This window comes from Euprymna scolopes, chromosome 35, assembly GCF_053919585.1.
Source record: "Euprymna scolopes isolate OS-2025 chromosome 35, ASM5391958v1, whole genome shotgun sequence".
In the NCBI taxonomy this organism is placed as follows: Eukaryota; Metazoa; Mollusca; class Cephalopoda; order Sepiida; family Sepiolidae; genus Euprymna; species Euprymna scolopes.
Window position 1 is genome coordinate 86,435,916 of NC_136516.1, and position 22,600 is coordinate 86,458,515.

Consider the following 22,600-nt stretch of genomic DNA (forward strand, 5'->3'; position numbering starts at 1 on the left):
CACAACAAATATCTAAAAATTGGCTAAAAACATTAATCCCTTCACCCTCAACTGGGCACTTTTCTACAAGGAGGGGTTCGCTTTTTCGCCGATATATTTTAAAGTTATCCTCTATATTTGATTCACTAGCCTTAATTGAAACCTTCGCCAATTTCGGTCTGGCGATGGATACAATAGCTAAGACGTCACTTTTTTTTCACGTTCTTTTCCTCCTTTGCGGTATGGGTTCGAATCTGCCTGTCTATTACCACTTTTTTTATCAAGACACACCTCTAAACACCCGGGCAACGCCAGGCATCCAGGCTAGTTTTTATCGAAAGGATAAAAAAAATCATGAAATCGACAAGAAGGATCCAAAGATCTGGAAAGCAAAGCTGGATAATTTATAAAATGTAGATAACGTCGAAAGTTAAATGGATCTGGATCCATGTCTGGATTTTTTCTAAATTACAGATAATAGATATTGGCCCATGTTCGAATCAGTTCCATAGTTTAATGTACCTTGAACAGTTTTCGAACTGGAGGCGGGAAGGCATGTGGCTGACTTTTTTAAAACTACGTGGGTCGAAATAAAAAAAAATGACCTGGACCTATTTTATACAGCTTTTCTCATTAACCTTCTTTTTTTTGGGGGGGGGGTTAGTGAAACTGGTCCTCCACAACTTCATTTTTTTAATCATTTTCTGAACAAAATAGAAAAAAAAACACATTATTTCTACACGTTTCCTTTTTTTTAATTTTTCCTGGATATGTTTACGTTTTCCATAAAACCTCTGCGGGCTGGATCCAGCCCGTGGGCTTTAGTTTGGAGACCCCTGATCTAGAACCGTGTCCAGATATCTTTCAAAATGTGATGAATGCAGGTATTACATTCGGAATACCCTTTTAGAATTTAATGCATATTGTGATCCATATTCGGTTAGCTTCCCAAGATAAATGAATCTACATGCACATCGCTATTACTTCCAAACTTGAATGATTGGGATGTAGATCCGGAAGGTTTAAAAAATGTAATGGATCGTAGATCATATCCAGATGACTTTTTGTTATACTAGCTAATTAGAGAATGCGCTCGCTTACTCCGTAGGTCAAATATCTAATTCCTCCCGCGTGTGCAGTTATAAACGAGTTTGTCTGTCTATATATCTGTCTGTTTGTCTATCTATCTCTCCCCTCCCCTCTGCTCTTTTTCTCTCTCTTTCTCTCTCTCTCTCTCTCTCTCTCCCTCGTTCTTTATTTATCTCTTTCTCTCTTTTTCCCTCCTTTCTCTCTCTCTTTCCCTTCCTATCCTCTTTCTCCTTTTCTATCTCTATCTCTCTTTCTCTCTTTTTCTTTTTCTCTCACTCTCTACCTCTCTATCTCTTTCTTTCTCTCTTTTTCCCTCCTCTCTCTCTCTCTCTCTTTCTTTCTCTCTCTATCTGTCTCTCTCTCTATCTTTTTAATAATCTCTATCTATCTCTTTATCCCTCTTTCTTTCTCTATATTCCCTTCTTCTCTTTCTTTCTCTCTCTCTCTCTCTCTCTCTCTCTCTCTCTCTCTCTCTCTCTCTCTCTCTCTCTCTCTCTAAGCCAGGACAATACCTAGTAAAACAGATTCGTGTAGTAAGTGTTAGCATTGATCTTTTCGTCAGCTTTATAGACATTTTCTTTCAATCGGAAACCACCATACGAAAAGCAATAACTTGTTGGTTCTGAATGTACCCTTTTAACATCAGCTGTCTGTTTTGCGATAAATATGTCATTTATGCGGTTTAGCACAGTACAGACGGTGACGATCTTTTCATCTAAAAAGATCCTTACAGTGTGGAACGATAAAAGTGTCGCCCTAAAGAAAACACCACTACAGCTTAATTTTAAAACTTGCATTGAAAAAAATCAATTCAGGTAACTTGATTACGTAGTAGAACTAAGATATATTCAATGTAGCCGCCTTCAGCCTCAGTCACCGCCTCGATACGAGTCCGAAATTGGGAGCATGCCTTTTCCACCAATCTACATTCATAAATAATCCATGTATACTAACAGTAACAAAAAGAAATGGGTGCAACTTTACTATAGTGTGTCGTCCGACCCAATCGTGTGTTTTCGGACAAAGGCATGTCAGCGGAATACATTTTTACGTACTTAATGTAGAAATTAGTATAAATTCCAAAAACTTACGAAAAATGATCGAGTAGAAAATATGCTAGAGCTGATTTTCGGGGGGGGGGAAGTCTGCTCTAGATCGAGAAAAAGTAAGATGGCCGACCAGAAAGATAGTACCATCGGATTCTGCGCAAAACAACTTAATTGTTGAATGCAGTTATCTTCCCTGATTTTGATCTTCTAAAGGATTAATTTAGAATGAAAACTTCGAAAAATTCGTTTTTTTACTTATAATTATTTTTCTACAGAATCATTTTTCATAATTTTGGAGATATATACTAATTTCGGCGTGACAGGTAAGTACGTTATAATGTTTTTCTCTGAAATGTTTTTTATTTTCAAGAAACACTCTAGTAAAATTGCACCAAAAGATGTAATTGAAATCACACACTTAAAGTATATTAACATTTTATCCTATTATTTTTATTTATTTATTTATTTATATTTATTTATTTTTTTTTAGGAGCTTTCCTCATCCCATACCTCATCATGTTATTCGTGGAAGGCATGCCCCTCCTCTACTTGGAACTGGCCATCGGACAGAAGTTCCAAAAGGGAAGCATTGGAGTATGGAACGCCATTCATCCGTATCTGGGCGGAATTGGCATCGCCAGTGCAGTAGTGTCCCTGCTCCTCGCCATCTACTACAACGCCATCATAACTTGGTGTTTCTTCTACATGTTTAATTCATTCCAGAAAGATTTACCCTGGAAGGAATGCCCTACGATTACTGTCGACAATGTCACCATGCCGGTCGAGGAGTGCGACCTGGCGGGACCGTCTTCGTATTACTGGTACCGTGAGACCCTGAATATATCGTCGGGTATCGACGTCACCGAAGCCGTCAACCTTAAGATATTTGGTTGCTTCGTATTTGCTTGGTTGGTCGTCTATTGCTGCGTTTGCCGGGGCATCAAGTCATCGGGAAAAGTAAGTAAAACTTTCTTTTATACAGTGTGTCTCAATAAAATGTATACACTCTTTAAATCATCTCAACTTGCTACATGAATACGCTATACTACGTCCCCAAAAGATGTTTAGAAATAAAGAATGGCACTTCCAGCAGGATGGAGCACTTCCCCATCATCATCATGACATAAGAGTATATCTTGATAGTCACCTGCGAAACAGATAGCTACGACGAAGAGGAAGTACTGAGTACTGTCCATGCTCACTAGATTGACTCCCCAATGGATTTTGAGGGTGGGAATGGGTGGGGGCATGTTAAACACAGCTCCAATGAATGAATTGAAAGCAACCATTGAAAGAAGATGTGTTAACATACCAATTGAACTGATTAGGAACGTTTTCAATTCAATCAGTGAGCGTTGTCAGCTGTTCATGGACCACAATGGACAATAATCTGAACACTTCGATAATTAGCTGGTTTCTATAGTGTTTTTACAGTATATTGATGTATGAAACTTTTCTTTGTTGTAATAAATGTTGGTTTTATGGGCATTTAAAGAGTGTATACATTTTATTGGGACACCCTGTATATGGTTATATGCTTCTCATACTTCTGTCCATCTTCCAAATCTTTTATGTTTTTTTTTTGCCTACCCTACTTCACAAACCTACCAATTATTAATTCTGTTATATATATATATAGTGTATAAAAGACTCGAATATAAGAAAATATATATATATATATATTCTTATATTCGAGTCTTTTATACACTATATATATAGAGAGAGAGAGTGTGTATAAGAGACTCGAATATAAGAAAAACGGATACAGGTGAGATTTTCTCTGGTCTCAAATTAGAGCTTGTGTTAATGTACAGTGTAACCGGATTATAAGAACACCCGGATATAAGTGTAACCCGGATATAAAACCGCTGTAGGAACTGGATAAGAAGTCTCTTATATCCGGGTTATACTTATACTTATATATACAGGGTGACCCAAATAAAACGGGACCCAACTCTAATTAGGGCCCCGTTTCTTACTGTTTTGTCCGCATGAAATGACACTTTGGTCATAACTAGTTTATTATATTGAAAACATCACATCAAAACACTAGGGTCTTTGGCCTTTTTTCTCCGTTGACTGTAAAATGCTCAGAAAAACAATTGAATGCCCTCTGTTTTTTTGGGGGGTCACCCTATATATATATATATATATATATATATATATATATATATATATATATATATATATATATAACAGAATGACACACATATATATCTATAAAAGTGGAATTGTCTTTCTGTGTACATTTACCTACCAAACTACTCTGCCAATTTTCAATCTACAGGCTCAAGATTTGACATAAGGAGTATTGAGATTTGGGAAAATCTTTTTAATCGGTTTTCGGCCAGAAATTTTGCTGTCAAGTGATCAAAGTTTAACGATTTTACCTTTGAAAACTCTATCAAACTCCTCCGCTAATTTGGAGTCTAAATACATGAAATTTTAGATGTAGGTTACTTGGACATGGATCAAACTTTTTAATTTGATTTGAGCCCAAAACAATAAATGTTAAGGGGTCAAAAATAGTCCGAAATAAAAATAAAAAAATTAACATAAAAATGCTCATCTCAAAATAAAAAATTCCAATTAAGGAATAATATATATATATATACCAATCGGTACGGACCCGACTATGGAAGATCAGATAATGAATAAATGTGGATTTATAAGATCAAAGAATCCAACCTTGATCGCCCTTCGGGGCCCGTGGCGCAGTTGATAGAGACGTTGAATCTCTACGGTTCCAGATGAACATTGTCTGAAGATAGCGGTTTCAATCCCACCCAAAGCGTGCCAGAGGTAATTGGTCAAAAATGTGGTGAGACGACGACAACTACGGATGGCAGTGATGGCTGAGAATGCAGTTAGGAGATTCGAAGTTCCTATCCGTCGCGGTTACCACCTGACGAAGGCCAGAGGAAGTTGGCCGAAACGTTGTGAACCAATAAAAACAAACAAACAACAACTAATAAAGATGAGACTAATAGTCCGAAATAAAAATAAAAAAATTAATATATATATATATATATATATATCCTCCGAACTCTCCCTTCCCTTATTTTATATATATATATATATATATATATATATATATACGAGGGTCATTCAAAAAGTAAAGCCTCCTATTTTTTTTTAACCCAAACAGTTGAAAAGCTGCGAAGACGAGAGTGGTACCATTAAAACAAGGGACTTTTTGTTCTCCAACTTCGTATTTTAAATATAGAACTGATCCAAATGGGATAAATTAATAAGTACTAAAAAAAAAAACCCGAAAGTAATAATGTGCTACATAGTTCAATACAAATAATAAAATCACATTGTAAGAGATAATCTTTAATTTAATACTTCATTCCAGCACCTCTTGGCAGAAAATGTTCTTGTTTTTTGTCCCGTTTCTTTCGGATGTTCCTTTTCTTACATAACGTTATCTTTTTTTTTCCTGTTAAATTTTGTGACAACAAGATATCCTATTCTGTTCTCGTCTTTCACCGGAAGTGGCCAGACGAGAGAGAACTCCAGTATACCACATTCCGTTTTCGACGAAAGCCAGTCTGCTGAACAACTCTCTTTATATTCTAATGTCCTCTTTGAATAAAGTTGCTTTATACTTTAGTCGAGATGTTGGTGTTTTCCGTGGGAAATGGTAAGTCTTTTCTTATTCAACTTTCAATTCCAGTCATATACGTCCAAACAATCGCGGAAAAGGAGTTGAAATAAAAAAAAATAAAGCACCACTTCTCCTTTGCATATTAACATACTGACAAAAAGCCAGCCGTTTGCTTACTCTATGAAACGAACCCAATCACTTTGTCACTAAAAAATATCAATCCCGTATTATTTCTCTTCGTGTGTTAAATGATGTCTACCTTTAATTCGTGTTTTCTTCGCCTGGCTCTTTGATCTCAAAACATAAATTTCTTCTTTTACAGGTGGTGTACTTTACTGCCACGTTCCCGTACCTCGTCCTGACGGCTTTCCTGATTCGTGGAATTACACTGAAAGGAGCCACATCTGGTATTACCTATATGTTTACTCCCAATGTAAGTAAGACGCAAGCTAAAAAAAAAAAAAAAAAAAAAAAAAGAAATTGTATTCAGTCTATGCATTTCTTCTTTTTATTTCATGGAAATCCCTCCAGACAAAACATGAAGCTACTTAATGTAAGGAACTAACAAAAAAGAAACTTAAAATGAATACGTATTATATACGTTTGAAGCCAAAACAACGCATTATTACAAAATAAAGACACAAATAATAAGTTTACTAAAGAAATTAAAATAAAATAAAGAAATTTAATAAAGAAATCACAACAATCATGAAGTGTTGACAAGTTTTAATCTAAACTTGTTAGTAAAACATTTTATATGAAAACATTTCGAACATTTAACTAATTAACAGACATTTTTACACGAGGAACGAAATAATAAATGACACCGTGTTATTACGATGACCTTAAGTTCTTTTTCTTTAGCAGTTGATTTTCTCTTTAAATAATTTCACGTTTAAATCGTGTTTTTTTTAATCTTTTAATTTTGATTCTTTTATATTTTCATATATTTTATTTCTTAATGGATTGGACACAAAACAAAAGTTGTATCAATTTACTAAAGAAATCATAACAAACAAAACAAATTTTCTGTTTTGAACACAAAGCAGGCATTTATTTTGTTTGAAAATTTATATTTCAATATAAATTTTCAAACAAAATAAATGTCTGTTTATTTTGTAATAATGCGTTGTTTTGGCTTCAAACGTATATAATACGTATTTCATTTTATTCAAACTCAACTATCGCTTCTAAGGAACAAAACTCTTAACGAAAAATGAAACATGATTATAGAAAAGATAGGAGTTGCCCATTACCCTTTTTGTTTATTTGTGTAGAGCGGCACTCACCCCAGGCAGCTTGAACCAACTTCCTCGGAAAGGAAGGAAGTCTCATAGTATTGTTTTCGGAGATATATGATGGCAGAATAATAATAAGAAGTAGACATATTGTATTTCAAACACAATTTATTCACGGCAGAAACATTAAATTATTTACAGACGATATTGAATATCCGGCAATGTCGCCATTTTTCTTGATCCCCCACCAGAACTCTCTAGTCGTTTTAAGGACCGATAAAGGGTGATAACTCTTTCTTTATTTAGAGTTATTCCCCCATTTATCGCTATAACAAATCCAAAAGCGGCCCCCAATAGCTTTTGTATCTTTGTCAGAAGAGATGATCAAATGTTTTTGCAGTTCTTGAGGGAGGTGTCGACGTACTCCTACGTACAGCGCTTGGTATTCCCAAATGGCCGACTATTTGGTACTGACCACGCTCAACGTTGTTTAACGTTCATGATCTAATAGGAACTGGTGCGTTGATGGGATTACGCCGGATAATAGCCCTTAATCCTGAAAAGACTAAAATGGGTGATAATATGGTCACAACTTCTTATTTAAAAATCCAAATATTTCAGATTCGCGTTGAATTTAATTCAGAGTTGTTGGAGATGAATTTAGTAAGATTCCCTGAATTTTATATTCTCTTAAGACACATTTACCTTAAGCCTTAAGATTTAGTATCATATCTTATTTGGAATCTTTGTAAGCGAAATGTTAGATAATAACATTGTTAAAAGTGAAATTAGTTATTATCGATCTATCGGTCAATCTATTTATTTACCTGTCTCTCCAGTGATATTGTAAAAATAGTTTATATTCGGAATTATTTATTGTTTATAGAATAAAAAGCAGCAATGGGTTTTAGCTGAAGATGTTTACATAAAAAATTTTTTAAAAAATTTATTACATTTTCACCCCAAACAAGGCACATTGCCACTTTGATGTAGGGGGCTACTATCGGGGACATAAGCATCAGGGGTACTGTGTAGGGAGTTGGGCAGCAAGATGTCGATTCGCGTTACACTTGAACTTCTGCATGTCAGTACAGTTGGGGAAGCAGGGACCTAGAAGGGAATTCCAGTGTAGCGGTTCTGGGGAAGAAACTACTGGAGTAGAAGCTCTCTTACATCTAGGGATCTCTACTGTGAAGGGGTGGGATTTAGCTGCTTGTCGGTTTGTTGGGAGTATTTACGTTGTGGGGTATAAGTGCTTGCAGTTCGTCAGAGCAAGCATCGTTAAAATACTTGTAGAACAGGCAGAGGGATGCAACATTTCGTCGCTGGGACAGAGGCTGAAGTTTAGATGACAGTTCAGGACCTATCAGATTGGCGACTCTCTTTTGAACCTTGTCTAGGAGCGAGAGACTAGTAGCAGATGCACCAGCCCAAATATGACAACTGGGTTAAATAAACAAAATGGCCTTGGGCAGGCATACGTGGAAAGGTCGCACGTTGAGATACGTGTGCTTTTTCGAATAATGATGTAACGGAACTAAGGCCTTGATAAGTGGTGACTCTTTTGTAAAAAAAAAAAAAAAGGAGAGAGTTTGAGTTTGGTCACGGAAGTGAAAAGACGTGCTTCAAGCCAAGAAGCGAGGCTGTGAAGAACAAGCATATAGACACGAAATGCAGACTTTGTGAACACCATTTGAGACAACTGAAATAAATTTATATTTTAAATATATAAATGTTGTCCTGTGGTTTCACAAAAGAAGGAAGAGCAGAGGTCTCAATTGGTTATCGTGTTGGTCAGTTCATGTTTCATCATGTAGCTCAGCAGTGAAGATAGAAGACCTCTTGGGGAAAGAAAAGTTATGAAGCATATATTATTCTACTTATAAAAAGATTATACCTTTATGTAAATATTAACTGTAGTATATACCCGTGTGATAATTCTCTGATACAACATGACTCAGTTTATACGTCGATATCATATCCCCTGGCTAAGCAACAATACATACAATTTATACGTTTATAACGGGTGCCGTTATAAGAACAATATCTCTCTATACAACAGAAATAAAGATGGTAAACTCTTCTGTTCCGGGGAAATTATTTTACCCGTTGAGGGTTGTGTATTCTTCTGGTTTATAAATACAAATAGAAAGTAATTTATTCGGGATTATTTTAAACTTGCTGTTTCAACTTCACCCCTTATTTTACTGATAATGAGATCAAACAAATTTTTCGCTCTAATTATTGATAACGCAAGGAACCGTGGCACAGTGGTCACAGTGTTTGGAAAAATCAATTATAAAAAGTGATATTCTCCTGAAGGTTGAAGGTTCAATCCTCACTGTGGGCGACCGAAAAATACAATTCCGAATTACTTAGGACCTCTATCCAATCATGGCGGACGGAACAAGAGCACACTACTCCCGTGAAGTAAATAAAGAGTTCTACTCGAAATTCCGTCCAAATTCCCGAGTTCGACAGAAAAATTCCCGAGTTGGACAAGATACACCTGAAGAAGGTCGGAGGTTACGTTGACTGAAACCTGAAAATCACACTTAAGATGAGAACAGTAGTCCGATGAATCCAAATAATACTAATAACCAATCCTCATCTCAAAAATTCAGAAAAGTAATTCATTTATTCGGGATTGTTTTAAATTTGCTGTTTGAACTTCAATTCATTTTCCTTTTTTTCCTTTTTTTTTTTTTGCTGATAATGAGAACAAACAAATTTTTAATTAATATATGCGGATGAAGTAGTTCGTTTAAAGCATTATTTAATTTTTATCTCTATATTTACTACTATTATATAAAAGTTACTTTGTGTGTGTGTGTGTGTGTGTGTGTGTGTGTGTGTGTGTGTGTGAGAGAGAGAGAGAGAGTTCCTCATAGGTTCCGAAACGGCTGAACTTATCTTTTGTAAATTTCACACACAAAGCTAATTTATATGTCTGGAAGTGTTCTTAGATATGCTTTGCACAGAAGTCCATCGATAAGTCTCGAAAGAATACAATCTTAAAAATAGTCTTCCTCTCTTATAGATATAAAATAGAATAATAATTTTTACAGGGGAATATTTTACGTTACACCCGGCAAGGAAAATAATCAAATCTCAGCAAATCATTTCTTATTAAAAAAACAAAAAACAAAAAAAGAAAACAGATTTATTGCCACCTGGAGATATATCTCAGGGGTAGAGCATTCAACTACAGATTGAACGATCTGTTCAATCCCAGGTGTACCTCACCATTTTATTTTAATGTTTTTCTTATTAATGAGTTCAATTTATGATAAAAGAAGAGGCACCATTTAAAATCGCCGCAAATCATTTCTTCATTTGCATATTTTAAAACTAGGCATTAATAAGAAGTGACTTTTCCAGGGCATTCATCGTCAAGCTCTAATATCAACTGACGTGATATTGTAAACAAACACAGACGGAATTTGATGAACGACATTATCATTATTATTTTTATTGTGAATTAGTCCATCGGGCAAATTATTCCTCATAACATATATTATATAATAGAGGAGTGTTCTTAGATATGATTTGTACAGAAGTTCATCCGATAAGTATCGAAAATCGAAAAAATCTGATCTTAAAAATAGTCTTTCTCTCTCATAGATAATTTTTTTTTTAATTTACAGGGAAATATTTTACGTTACACCGGCCAAGGGAAATAACAAAATCTCAGTGAATCATTTTCGAAAATCTGAGCTTTAAAGTAGTCTTTCTCTCTTATAGATAAAAAAAAAAGAACAATTTTTACGGGGGAATATTTTATGTTACACCGACAAGGGAGATAATAAATTTTGGGGTAAGGTTTAATCTCTATCTCTACTATTAGATAAAAGTTACTTTGTGTGTGTGTGTGTGTGTGTGTGTGTGTGTGTGTGTGTGTGTGTGAGTGTGTGTGTGTGTGTGAGTTCCTTTCTTATAGGTTCCCAAACGTCTGAGCTTATACTCTTAAAATTTCATACAAAGGTAATTTATATGTCAGGCAGTGTTCTTAGACATGTTTTGTAGAGACATTCATCCGATAAGTATCGAAAATCGAAAAAATCCGATCCTAAGTTTCTTTCTTATAGAAAACAAAGAAGAATTTTTACAAGGGTTTTTATATGTTACACCGGCAAGGGAGATAATAAACTCTTTGCAAATTATTTCTTCCAAAAAAAAAAAAATAGAATTATCGACATCTGGAGGTATAGCTCAGTGGTAGAGCATTCGATTACGGATCAAATGATCTCTGTTCAAGCCCGGGTTTACCTCACTATTTTATTTAAATTTTTTCTAATTAATGAGTCCAATTTACGATAAAAGAAAGGTTACCATTTAAAATCGCCGCAAATCGTTTTTTTTTTTTTTTATCTTTTGTATATTTTAAAACTAAACATTAATCAGAAGTGACTTTTCCAGGGCATTCATCGTATTTTTTTGTTTTTTGCTAATTAGTCCATCGGTCAAATTATTCTTCGTAATATATAATAATCTTTAGAGGATTGATTCTATAATAATACATACGCAATCTGCATAAATTAAAATAACATGTTTAAGCGTATTGTATGACCGGGAAACGCCGGGCGTCCAGCTATTGTGTATATAAACGAAATTTAGGTTTATAGAAGGCAGAATAATGCAGAAATGTAACGGATAAACTCAAACTGAAACAGCTTAAGGTAATATTTTGTTGAATCAATACATGTGTGTGTATATGTACAGTCATAAATATATATATATATACATATATATATATATATATATATATATATATATATTTCTTCGCTCATTTTTTTCTCTCTTCTTCTTCACTCATTTTTCTTAATTACACCTCATCTCGGCAGCCGAGTTTAACGCATATCTTATTTTTCTTTTAATATTATTGGAATTCTTTCCTCTTTTCCTTGTATCTTTGTGAATTATTCCACGGATTTGGCCTTTTGGATTATTTTGGACTATCTTCTAATTACGCGATTTCCTTGGATTTTACTTGTGCGAATGGAAATTTAACTAACTCTCTTGGATGTAGATTTTTGGATTTTACCGTCATTGGATACTTTACCTTTCACCAGACTATCCATTCACGTGAAATCACCTTTTTCTTCACTATATTCCCTCTGCTTTACTTTTTGTTATCAATAAAGATCTTTGACTTACTTGCAGTTTCATAAAATATTTTTGCAAGCAAAATCCGATCCGGCATTTTGTTAATTCCTACCCTCTGATGAGAAGGAAAGTATTTCTTCGAAACTCCACGGATTAAGGACTATCCACTTATTTAATGCTTCATTTTCAAATTAAATATGTTTTTAACTCTTTTTCAAAGTGTTTTTAACATGTGTTATTAACAATTTGCTCTTATATATATATATATATATATATATATATATATATATATAGAGAGAGAGAGAGAGAGAGAGAGAGAGAGAGAGAAAGAGAGAGAGGGGGAGATAGAGACGTTTTTATTTGTTTTTGTTACCGATACTTTCTTGAATGAATTCAAGTATTATTTATATCAAAGTGCATTTTTATCTAAATGCGTGTTGGGAATAATTTTCCCTTTGACCAATTTGGTACCCCCTAAATGGGGAGCGCGATAAAGGTTTTATCACGAGGTGCCGATTTCGAATCTCGCTAGATTCAGCCACTCTGATGAGTCGTGGACGACGAAACACGTGTCAGTAGATAATTATGTTTTAAAAATTATGTATATATATATATATATATATATATATATATATATATATATATATATATATATATATATATACTTGATGTAAAAGATCTTTCTACTCCAGTAGTTTCTTCCCCAGAACTGCTAGACTTTGGAATTCCATTCCAGGTCACTGCTTCCCCAACTGTACTGACATGCATAAGTTCAAGTGCAACGTGAACCAACATCTCGCTGCCCAAATCCCTACATAGTACCCCAGTAGATGTTTCCCCTGATAGTAGCCCCCTACACCAAAGTGGCAATGTGCCTTGTTTGGGGTGAAAAGGTAATTAAAAAAAAAAATACTTAAAGTTTACACATAAATCTATACTTTGGTATATTAATTTTATGTGAGTAAATTAAGTAGTTATATATATATATATATATATATATATATATATATATATATATATATATACTTTCTTTCATTAAATATTATTTAATATTATGGTTGCTCCTCTTAATCGTGTTGAGCTTTTCTTATCATGATAAGTTTTGCTTTGTTAAAGATTTACTCTTTGATAACCTAATTGTATTAAAATTCTTGTTTATCATTTTTCGTAATATTTGGATATGTTACTAATTTTCATATGACAGTTAAGTAGATAACATTGTTTCTCGATTAAATTCAATTCTTCCATCTTTGTCATTATTTCGAACAAGCGCCAAAGACTTCTACGGGTATTTATAAAGAAGTCACTGAAAACCAAGTTTAATGGAATGAAAATGAAACAATAAAAATAAAATAATTAAGAAATGAAAGATTTAAAAATACACCCCCCCCCCAAAAAAAAATGTGTTTATCATTTTTCGTGATTAACTATAACCAAAAGCTTAAACTAAACAATTTTTTCATCTATATATATATATATATATATATATATATATATATATATATATATATATAAGCCAAAATGTGTGTGCACATTTCATGTGTGTCCGGCAAAGGCTTTTTCGCCGTCCTTCTCGGTGGGAGGGAGTACTATTTCTTAAAACTTTTTATATACCGCCTAAATCATAATATCTAGGATTTTTGAACGATTTATTTACATCGACTTTTATAAAAATCGCGCCATTTATTGCACATTTCATGAGTGCGACGACCTGGGTTCGCGCCTATGTCGGAGCACGTCACTGATGAGATGCAGTACATCGAAACCTACTTTGGGTCTGGCGTTGTCCGTTGTCGATGCAATTGCTCGATTCTATCTAATTCTTGGTTCTAGCTTTATCGTGAAAGGTGTATGTGAACGGGTATATATATATATATATATATATATATATATATATATATATATATATATATATATATATATATATATATATATATATATATATATATATTCTTCAGAATAAAATTATCTAACAATCAACTTGTATGGAAAGCTATGATTATAAGTCTTACAAGATATTACTGACAAATTGAACATAAAAAGGCCACATTCTCATGCAATTTGGATCTGAATTTTTATATCCTTTTCATTAACTTCCCTTACTCTATGACATTTAAATACTTAAAAAAAAACTTTTAATTGTGATTTTCCATGTCTCACTGACTTTAGTAAATAAGGTGTAAACCATTATAATTATTTGCTAATATTTTCTCTTCTGAAGAGATGGTAGACATCGAAATCCTATAGGATAAGGAGTTATAATATTTCAAATGTATTCTTTGTCTTAGATAGAATAACAAAAAATCTTTTGATTTGAAATTCAAACATTTCACGTCATAATTTTTTAAAATTCATTGAATGACTAAAATTTATATATATATATATATATATATATATATATATATATATATATATATATATATATATATATATAACCAAAGAGTCCCTTTAAAGGGAAGGGAGGGCTTATTTTCTCCATTATCCTGGCCTTGTGCCAGATTTTGTTGCTGTAGGAATCAAATACGGCATACAATTATTTTTTCGTACTATTTATTTAATTATAAACCAAAGATAATAATCCGTGTTTTTACATAAACCTCTTTTCTGTTTTCTCTTAAGATTATTGGTAAGGCCTAATTAAGTTGATTATAATTTGTTACGCATCAAAAAAATAATTAAAAGATTACGTGCTATTTTATATGGAAACTAGCAGGCTATCCGGCATTGCCCAGTCGTAAAATACGCGTAAATATGATATTTTAATCCATGCAAATTTTATATTTGTTAATATGGAGTCAATCCTCTATCGATTATTATATTGTACACAATAAATAGTAATAATTTCAAAAGTTAAATAAGAAAACACAGAAATATGACTTGAGTGCCATCATCTAGAATCCAAACGAAAACATGAAGCTCGCTAGCATTATTCATTACCATTTGAGCTCAGTCTATATGCATATAAAAGCTTAAAAAATAACGTTGTTAAAGGCATAAATGCATATTTGCGCATGCGTAGAAGTAACACATTTAGCCGACTTACGCATGCCAAGTTCCAATTATTTTAAATTTTGACCACTTGGCAGCTATTTCTGCCGGTTAAAGACCAAATCAAATCTGTTCAACATGTCCAAATTTCTATATATCAAGTTTAAAATCTGTTGACAAAACAATTTGACAGAGTAGTTCTCATTCAAATATAATTCTCTCTCTCTCTCTCTCTCTCTCTCTCTCTCTCTCTCTCTCTCTCTCTCTATCTATCTATCTATCTATCTCTATATATATACCTCTCTCTCTTTTTATTTCTTGCTCGTTCTCTCTCTCTCTCTCTCTCTCTCTCTCTCTTTCTCTCTCTCTCATGTTTAAACATCATTCTCTTTCTCTTTCGGGATATCTCTTTCACGTTCAAATCTCCCCCCCCTCTCTCTCTCTCTCTCTCTCTCTCTCTCTCTTTCTCTCTCTCTCTCTATCTATCTATATATATATATATACCTCTCTCTCTATATATATTTCTTTCTATCTCTCAATCATTTTCACATTAAAATTTCTCTCTCTCTCTCTTGCTCTTTCTCTCTCTCTCTCTCTCTCTCTCTCTCTCTCTCTCTCTCTCTCTCTCTCTCATGTTTAAACATCATTCTCTTTCTCTTTCAGGATATCTCTTTCACGTTCAAATCTCCTCTCTCTCTTACTCTCTCTCTCTCTCTCTCTCTCTCTCTTTCTGTGTGTGTCTCTCTCTCTTTCAATCTCTTTCATGTTCAAATCTCTCTCTCTCTCTCTCTCTCTCTTTCAGTTTCTCTACCTAATCTTTCAGACATCATTCCTATTTCAATTAGTTTGATCATTAAAAGACCACATTACCCCTCTCCACACCAAAAAGAAGGACAATTGTGATGAATAAATGAAAGCTCGAAGCCAGAGAAAATCACTTCAAAATCGTCCAGCGATTTTTATGCTCATTTTTATTTGTACCAAAAAATTAAATAACATAAAATTCAATTAAATAAAATAAAGGTTTCGCACATTTCTATTTGAAATATTAAAAAATCAATAATTCATATGGTCTTGAAATCAGGGATTCCCTTTCATTGATTAATTTGAAGAACCACCGCTTTCATCGCCAACGGGTTTGAAGCATCTAACGCAGAAAATATCATTGGACAAGTCTATGGAATACTGTTGCCACATCTGGGCAGAATATGCTCGGGGTACCCTTTCTTATCTTGACAGGGTTCAAAACCCGGCTTCGCAATCTAGTAGGTGATGTCGTTTTTTCCTCCATTGAACCTCTTTCTCATAAAAGAGACGTTGCGAGTCTATCTCTGCTCTATCGTTATTTTCATAGCAAGTGCTTGGCTGAGCTTCAATCTGTGTCACTCCCCCTGCAAAATTTTCACAACAAGTACTCATCTAGGAAAAACCACTGTGAACAATTTCACCCACTCTCTATTTGTGCTTAAATTTAAATGCAAATTCCATGAACAAAGTTTTTTTTCTAGAATTGCTTGCCTGTGGAACTCTATACTGCGCGCCTGCTTTCCAGCTGACACAACATGGTCTTCTTCAAGTCCAATGTAAACAAGTTCTACACCGTTGCTTTATTGACTACTGTATACCCGTTAACTCTTATTCTCGAGTGGCTTTTTAAGTGATGACTCTCATGTAAAAAAAATCCATCCTTTGTCATGCTAAAAAACAATGTGACGTCATACCACTTCCGTCCGTACGCGATACATCTTTTCTTCCTTCCTTTCGATTCACATATAGACGGAAGTGACGTCATACCACTTCCGTCTGTACGTGTTCTCTTTTTTCATTTCTTTCTTTATAATTCTTTCCTTTTTTTCTATTTATTTCTGTTACGTTGTTACCCCCTTTCTTTCTCTGCCTTTCTTTGTCCTTTTTTCCGCTTTTTCATTTTCTTTTGAAGAAGTCAATTCCTTCTTTCTTTCGTTTTTTTTTTTTTTCCCCATTCTGTTACATTGCTACTCTCTCTCTTTTCATTTTTCTTTCTATTTCTTAGATTGTTACTCTCTCTCTCTCTCTCTCTCTATATATATATATATATATATATATATATATATATATATATATATATATATATATATATATATATCTTTCCTCGTTTTTCTATGTCTTACATTGTCACTCATCTTTTTTTTTTATCTTTATCTATTTCGTGTACGATTTCGATGACAACAAATAAGTATGGTGGTGAATATTCGTTGATTCTCATTCAATCTCGGGTAATTTCGGGTCTCCGTGCTAGTATATATATATATATATATATATATATATATATATATATATATATATCAGCCTCTGCCCCATCGACTAAATGTTGCATACCTCTGCCTGTTCTACGAGTACTTTAACGGTGAATGCTCTGACAAACTGCAAGCACTTGTGCCCCCTCGACATAAATATCCCCAACAAACCCGACAGGCAGCTAAATCCCACCCTTTCACAGTAGAGATCCCTAGATGCAAGAGAGCATTTTACTCCAGTAGTTTCTTCCCCAGAACAGCTAGATTTTGGAATTCCCTTCCGGGCCTCTGCTTCCCCAACTGTACTGACATACAGAAGTTCAAGTGCAACGTGAACCGACATCTTGCTGCCCAACTTCCTACACAGTACCCCTGATGCTTATGTCCCTGATAGTAGCCCCCTACAACAAAGTGGCAATGTGCCTTGTTTGGGGTGAAAATGAATATATATATATATATATATATATATATATATATATATATATATATATATATATATATATATATATATATATATATGTGTGTGTGTGTGTGTGTGTGTGTGTGTGTGTGGAAATATGTTTAAATCAATTATATTTCATTTTTTTTATTTATATCAATCTTTTAATTTATGAAGCTCGATATAACTACAGAGCATATATAAGAAAAGATGGCATAACAATTGAAAAAGTAATTGCAACTTCTCTCCCAATATTCTGATTTTGTAATCATGCTAATACGTCTTTATTTTCTCTTAAAGTTGATAAGTATTTTTTTTTCTTCTGATGAGTTAAGGGCGGAATAAATTCAAGAATTGACATAATAATTAAATGAATGATTTGCGCTACGAAACAGGTGCTGTCAGGAATTGTGCATGTCAACGTACTCAAAGAAATAAACGGTAAGATGGTCAAAATCTTGAAATTTGGAATATAGACTTCTTGCTTTTTATTATATATATATATATAGAGAGAGAGAGAGAGAGAAAGAGAGAGAGAAAGAGAGACAGGCAAACGGACAGACAGACAGACAGAGACCGAGAGAAGTAGATAGATAGATAGATAGATAGATAGATAGATAGATAGATAGATAGATAGATAGAAATTTAACAAAGTATTGATGTCAAAAATCGTCCATTCGACCCCCAGAAGTTGTGTCTGTTTAACTCAGCAATTCTTTCATCCCGGCCATATGGTATAGAATTCTGCACGTTTGCAGAAGTGATGAAAAAAATATTACTAGATGCCTTTTCAACCAGATGTTGCAAAACAATTTCAGGCATTAAAAGAGCCGAGCACGTTGCAGACAAACCTGCACTGTTGCTGTCTATTAAATGTTTTGCGTTTCATTTATGTTGTCGAGCTTTCGGGCAATTTTAGTCATCTTCTCGGAAAATTGTAGCCATTCACGTCTCATCCAATTGAATGTAGAAAGAAAAAGAAGGAAAATTTTTTTTTTTAAATAATGCATTAAAATAAAATAAAATTCATCACCATAACATGTCTATGAAAACATTTTCTATACAATACAGTCTGACTTACATAGGTTTGCCTTATTTGGATTATTCGGACTACAACGTTTCGGTTGATGTGACCTCCGACCTTTTCCAGATATATCTACTCAAACAGAAGAATATTTATATCAAACTTAGGAATCTGTACAGAATTTCGAGCGATACATTTTATTTAACTGATTAACTTAGCACTTTTATCCGTGGGGCTACGCATTAAAATGCTAAATAATAATTTTAAAGAGATATTTTCCTGGGGCGATAATAAGAATACAATTAAGAAGACTTCTACCTGTGCATGGTTGACAGTATATAATCAAAATATCTATCTGTCTGTCTATCTATCTATTTATCTATCTATCTATATATATGTGTGTGTGTGTGTGTGTGTGTGTGTGTGTGTGTGTGTGTGTGTGTGTGTTTTTGTTTGAGATACTTATCGAATGAATTCAATTATTTATACCTAAGTGCAGTTTTACCTAAATGCGATTTGGGAATAACTTTTCGTTTGACCAATTTAGTACCCCCAAATGGGAGGGGGGGGAGCATATGTATTGTTTTTTGTTTGTTTATTTGTTTGCTTGTTTTTTAATATCATTATCCACTGACACGTGTTTCGTCGGCTACGACTCATCAGAGTGGCTGAATCTAGCGTAGACGACGAAACACGTGTCAGTGGATAATTATATTTTTAAAAAACTATATATATATATATGAGTGACCTACTCTCTCTCTCTCTCTCTCTCTCTCTCTCTCTCTCTCTCTCTCTCTCTCTCTCTCTCTCTCTCTCTCTCTGTATGTATGTGTGCGAAACAGTATCTATCAAACTAATCTCATTTTTTTTTGTCTAAAGCTTGGAAATTTGATATATGGAACAAATTCGATTCAGAGAAAAGCGGCTAAGGAAGCGAAACTAATAATTTTAATAATAGTCAATGTCTAGTTGGTTTTTATAGTATACGTTGAAGGCGTAATTTTTGTTAGGGTTAGGATTTATGTTTTTATTGTGGATTGAGTTTAAATAGAGTTTTATGTGTTTATCGACAAGTTGGGAAAATTATTGCTTGTTAGGGTTTGTTTTATGTTTGTTAATTCTTTGTAAAATATTTGTCGGGTTGATGCTATATTGTATGAACGGTGAATCAATTTTTTTTATAAGTGCAGTTTTATATTTTATTGAGCATTCGCTATGATAATTTAAGAATATTGCATTATTGTTGGTAGTTTTTTGTATGTTGAGGTTATGTATTTAGTGACGTTGCTGGAATCTACAAACACGTCGAGAAATGATATTTTGTTATTTATGTTTTGTTCCTGTGTAACTTTGCGGACGGGACGCGTTTGTCTTGAATGGATTTTGCTGCGATGAATATGTCGTCGACATATCCGGCATAGATAGCGGGGTTTATTTTTTTGGATCTGAGATGATTTTGTTTTGAAGGTGAAGATGAGGCATGTAGTATTCTGCGAATATATATGTACTAGCAGTGTTCAGCCTAGCTTTGTTCGGGCCCTATGTACTGTTCATAACTTTATGTGCATATATATATATATATATATATATATATATATATATATATATATATATATATATGGTGATTGCAACGTCTTGTCAGACGAGTGCCACTCCCTCAGACACTTAAACTCCATGAGTCCAAAAATGAATTTTTTTCTTAGTCCTACCGGTGAATTCACACGCTCAAGCAGGCATGACACTGAAGACGGTCATTGAGATCAATTATTACACGCTTCCAGCATTTCCAGCCTCCACGTGTCACAACTTTTCCATCGCCACAGGACCATTTTTATAGACAAATGCCTAAGGGAGTATCTATACACAGATGATGATACAGAGTCTTAGCTTTGCACAACAGCTAAGTCTCTCTCTCTCTGTTCAAAATGTTGAGATCCAGAAACAAGCAAGAGCAAGATAGCCAGCAACAAGTTAAACTGCAGACCAGCTTAATGCGGGTACTGGTCTCCCGCTTTATGGGTTTTTTAAATCAGAGGTTTGCTTCTCCTAGAAAGGTAGTCTTCATCACGGCTTATGGGAGCCCTCTCCACCCCAACACACACATACATTCACACAAACACACACGGTGCTAGTTATGAGGTTTATCTATTTTATTTTTACTTTCATCATATTTTGCTTTGGTTTTGATATCTCCAAATTCGAAACTATCTCTTTACAACCCTTCCTTTTCATAACCTATCATACTTTCATAAATCAGAGTCCATTTTCTGTAGCCTGTCAACGTCAACGACGGGTACTTTTACTAGTATATATATATATATATATATATATATATATATATATATATATATATATATATATATATATATATATATATACGTTTTATTTTTTATTACCGTATCTTTCTGTTAAGTTACATTATTGTTTCAGGTACCCGGCTGTTTCTTTGGCCGTCTGTAGCCAAAGAAACGGCCGGATAGCTAAAACAATAATGTAACTTAACAGAAAGATACGGTAATAAAAAAAATAAAACGCATATTTGCTCTACAACAATATTGAGCACTTTCTTCAGTTTTTATTAATTACCATTTCCAATATATATATATATATATATATATATATATATATATATATATATATATATATATATATATATATATTATCATATTATCCAAAGATAGTTGTTTCAGCGTGAATGACTCATCAGTATGGCTAGATGCAGGTAATGTGTCAAGGCCAAGATTTCCAACCCGTTTTACGAGCCCTATCCATCCAGCATCCGTGGATTCAGAGAAGTAATTTTAGATTATATAACCTTCATTTCTTTTTGTCTTTTTTTTTTTTGTACAATTTTAAACTTAAGTTAGACAGCTCATATTATATTCTTTACTTTAAAATGAGTTTTCTCTCTTGCTAAGTGATAATTTTAGGGGGTTCTATTAAAGTGTTTCATATTCGTAGTCGACTGGAGCGGACTAAGTAATTTTGTAAATAAATTGTAGCAAAGTATCCTATTATATTGCTAAGAACACGGTACAACAACAATAAATGAAAACTGGCTAGTCACAAACAAATTTTAATTTGTCAGGTTAAATACTACTTGGGTCTGACTTTGAAAATCCGAAAATATAATTGTATGTGTTGGATGAATTTGAAAGCAGAAAGATGTTCTCATCGGGTTTAGTGAAGAACGAGATACAACAGAGATTGCATGTATGCGGGTCTATCAGAGGACATGTTGGCTCCGTCCCAACAGAAACCCATCAATCTCTCCCAGACTGCTTCAGCACCGACCAACAACAACAACAACAGCGGCAACGTTGGTGCCATGTGCCAATTTTAGCCTCGCCATTGATCGGTCGTTCCGAAAATAGAAATCTTTTCAAGCCGTCGCCTGGATTATTGATCAATTTAATTCTTCACGATTCACAGTTTGCATAACGCCATCTTGCGTTGGCGGCCATCTTGTGTTGTGAATACGGTTAGTTCATCAGGTGAATATGGCTGGGATGAAGGAATTGATAAATATTTGCAGAAGGAAGATATTTCCAAGAGTAGAAACTGAATACACGCATATACATGCACGATATTCGTGTGTGTGTGTGTGTGTGTGTGTGTGTGTGTGTGTGTGTGTGTGTTTATACCATATCAATCAGACCATGGGGACATGTCAGCGATTATTCATTTAGCCATTAAGTCACGTGCACTATTACCGTGAAATGGATAGATGAGTGAACAGTTCAGATCAGTGAATGGCAAATGTCACAAGGTCAAATTATTAAATGGTTCAAAGGTCAAATTA

At 34.0% G+C, this 22,600-nt stretch overlaps 1 protein-coding gene across 2 annotated transcripts in view; it reads left to right on the plus strand.

Moving 5' to 3' along the window:
* LOC145259971 (sodium-dependent neutral amino acid transporter B(0)AT3-like) overlaps nucleotides 1-22,600 on the plus strand; it is a 183,060-nt gene that overhangs the window by 109,732 nt on the left and 50,728 nt on the right. For both annotated transcript variants that reach the window (XM_080117958.1, XM_080117959.1), the window contains exons 2-3: nucleotides 2,608-3,074; nucleotides 6,050-6,160. In XM_080117958.1, the coding sequence (XP_079974084.1) occupies nucleotides 2,608-3,074; nucleotides 6,050-6,160 (578 nt within the window). The remainder of the gene's footprint in view (nucleotides 1-2,607; nucleotides 3,075-6,049; nucleotides 6,161-22,600) is intronic.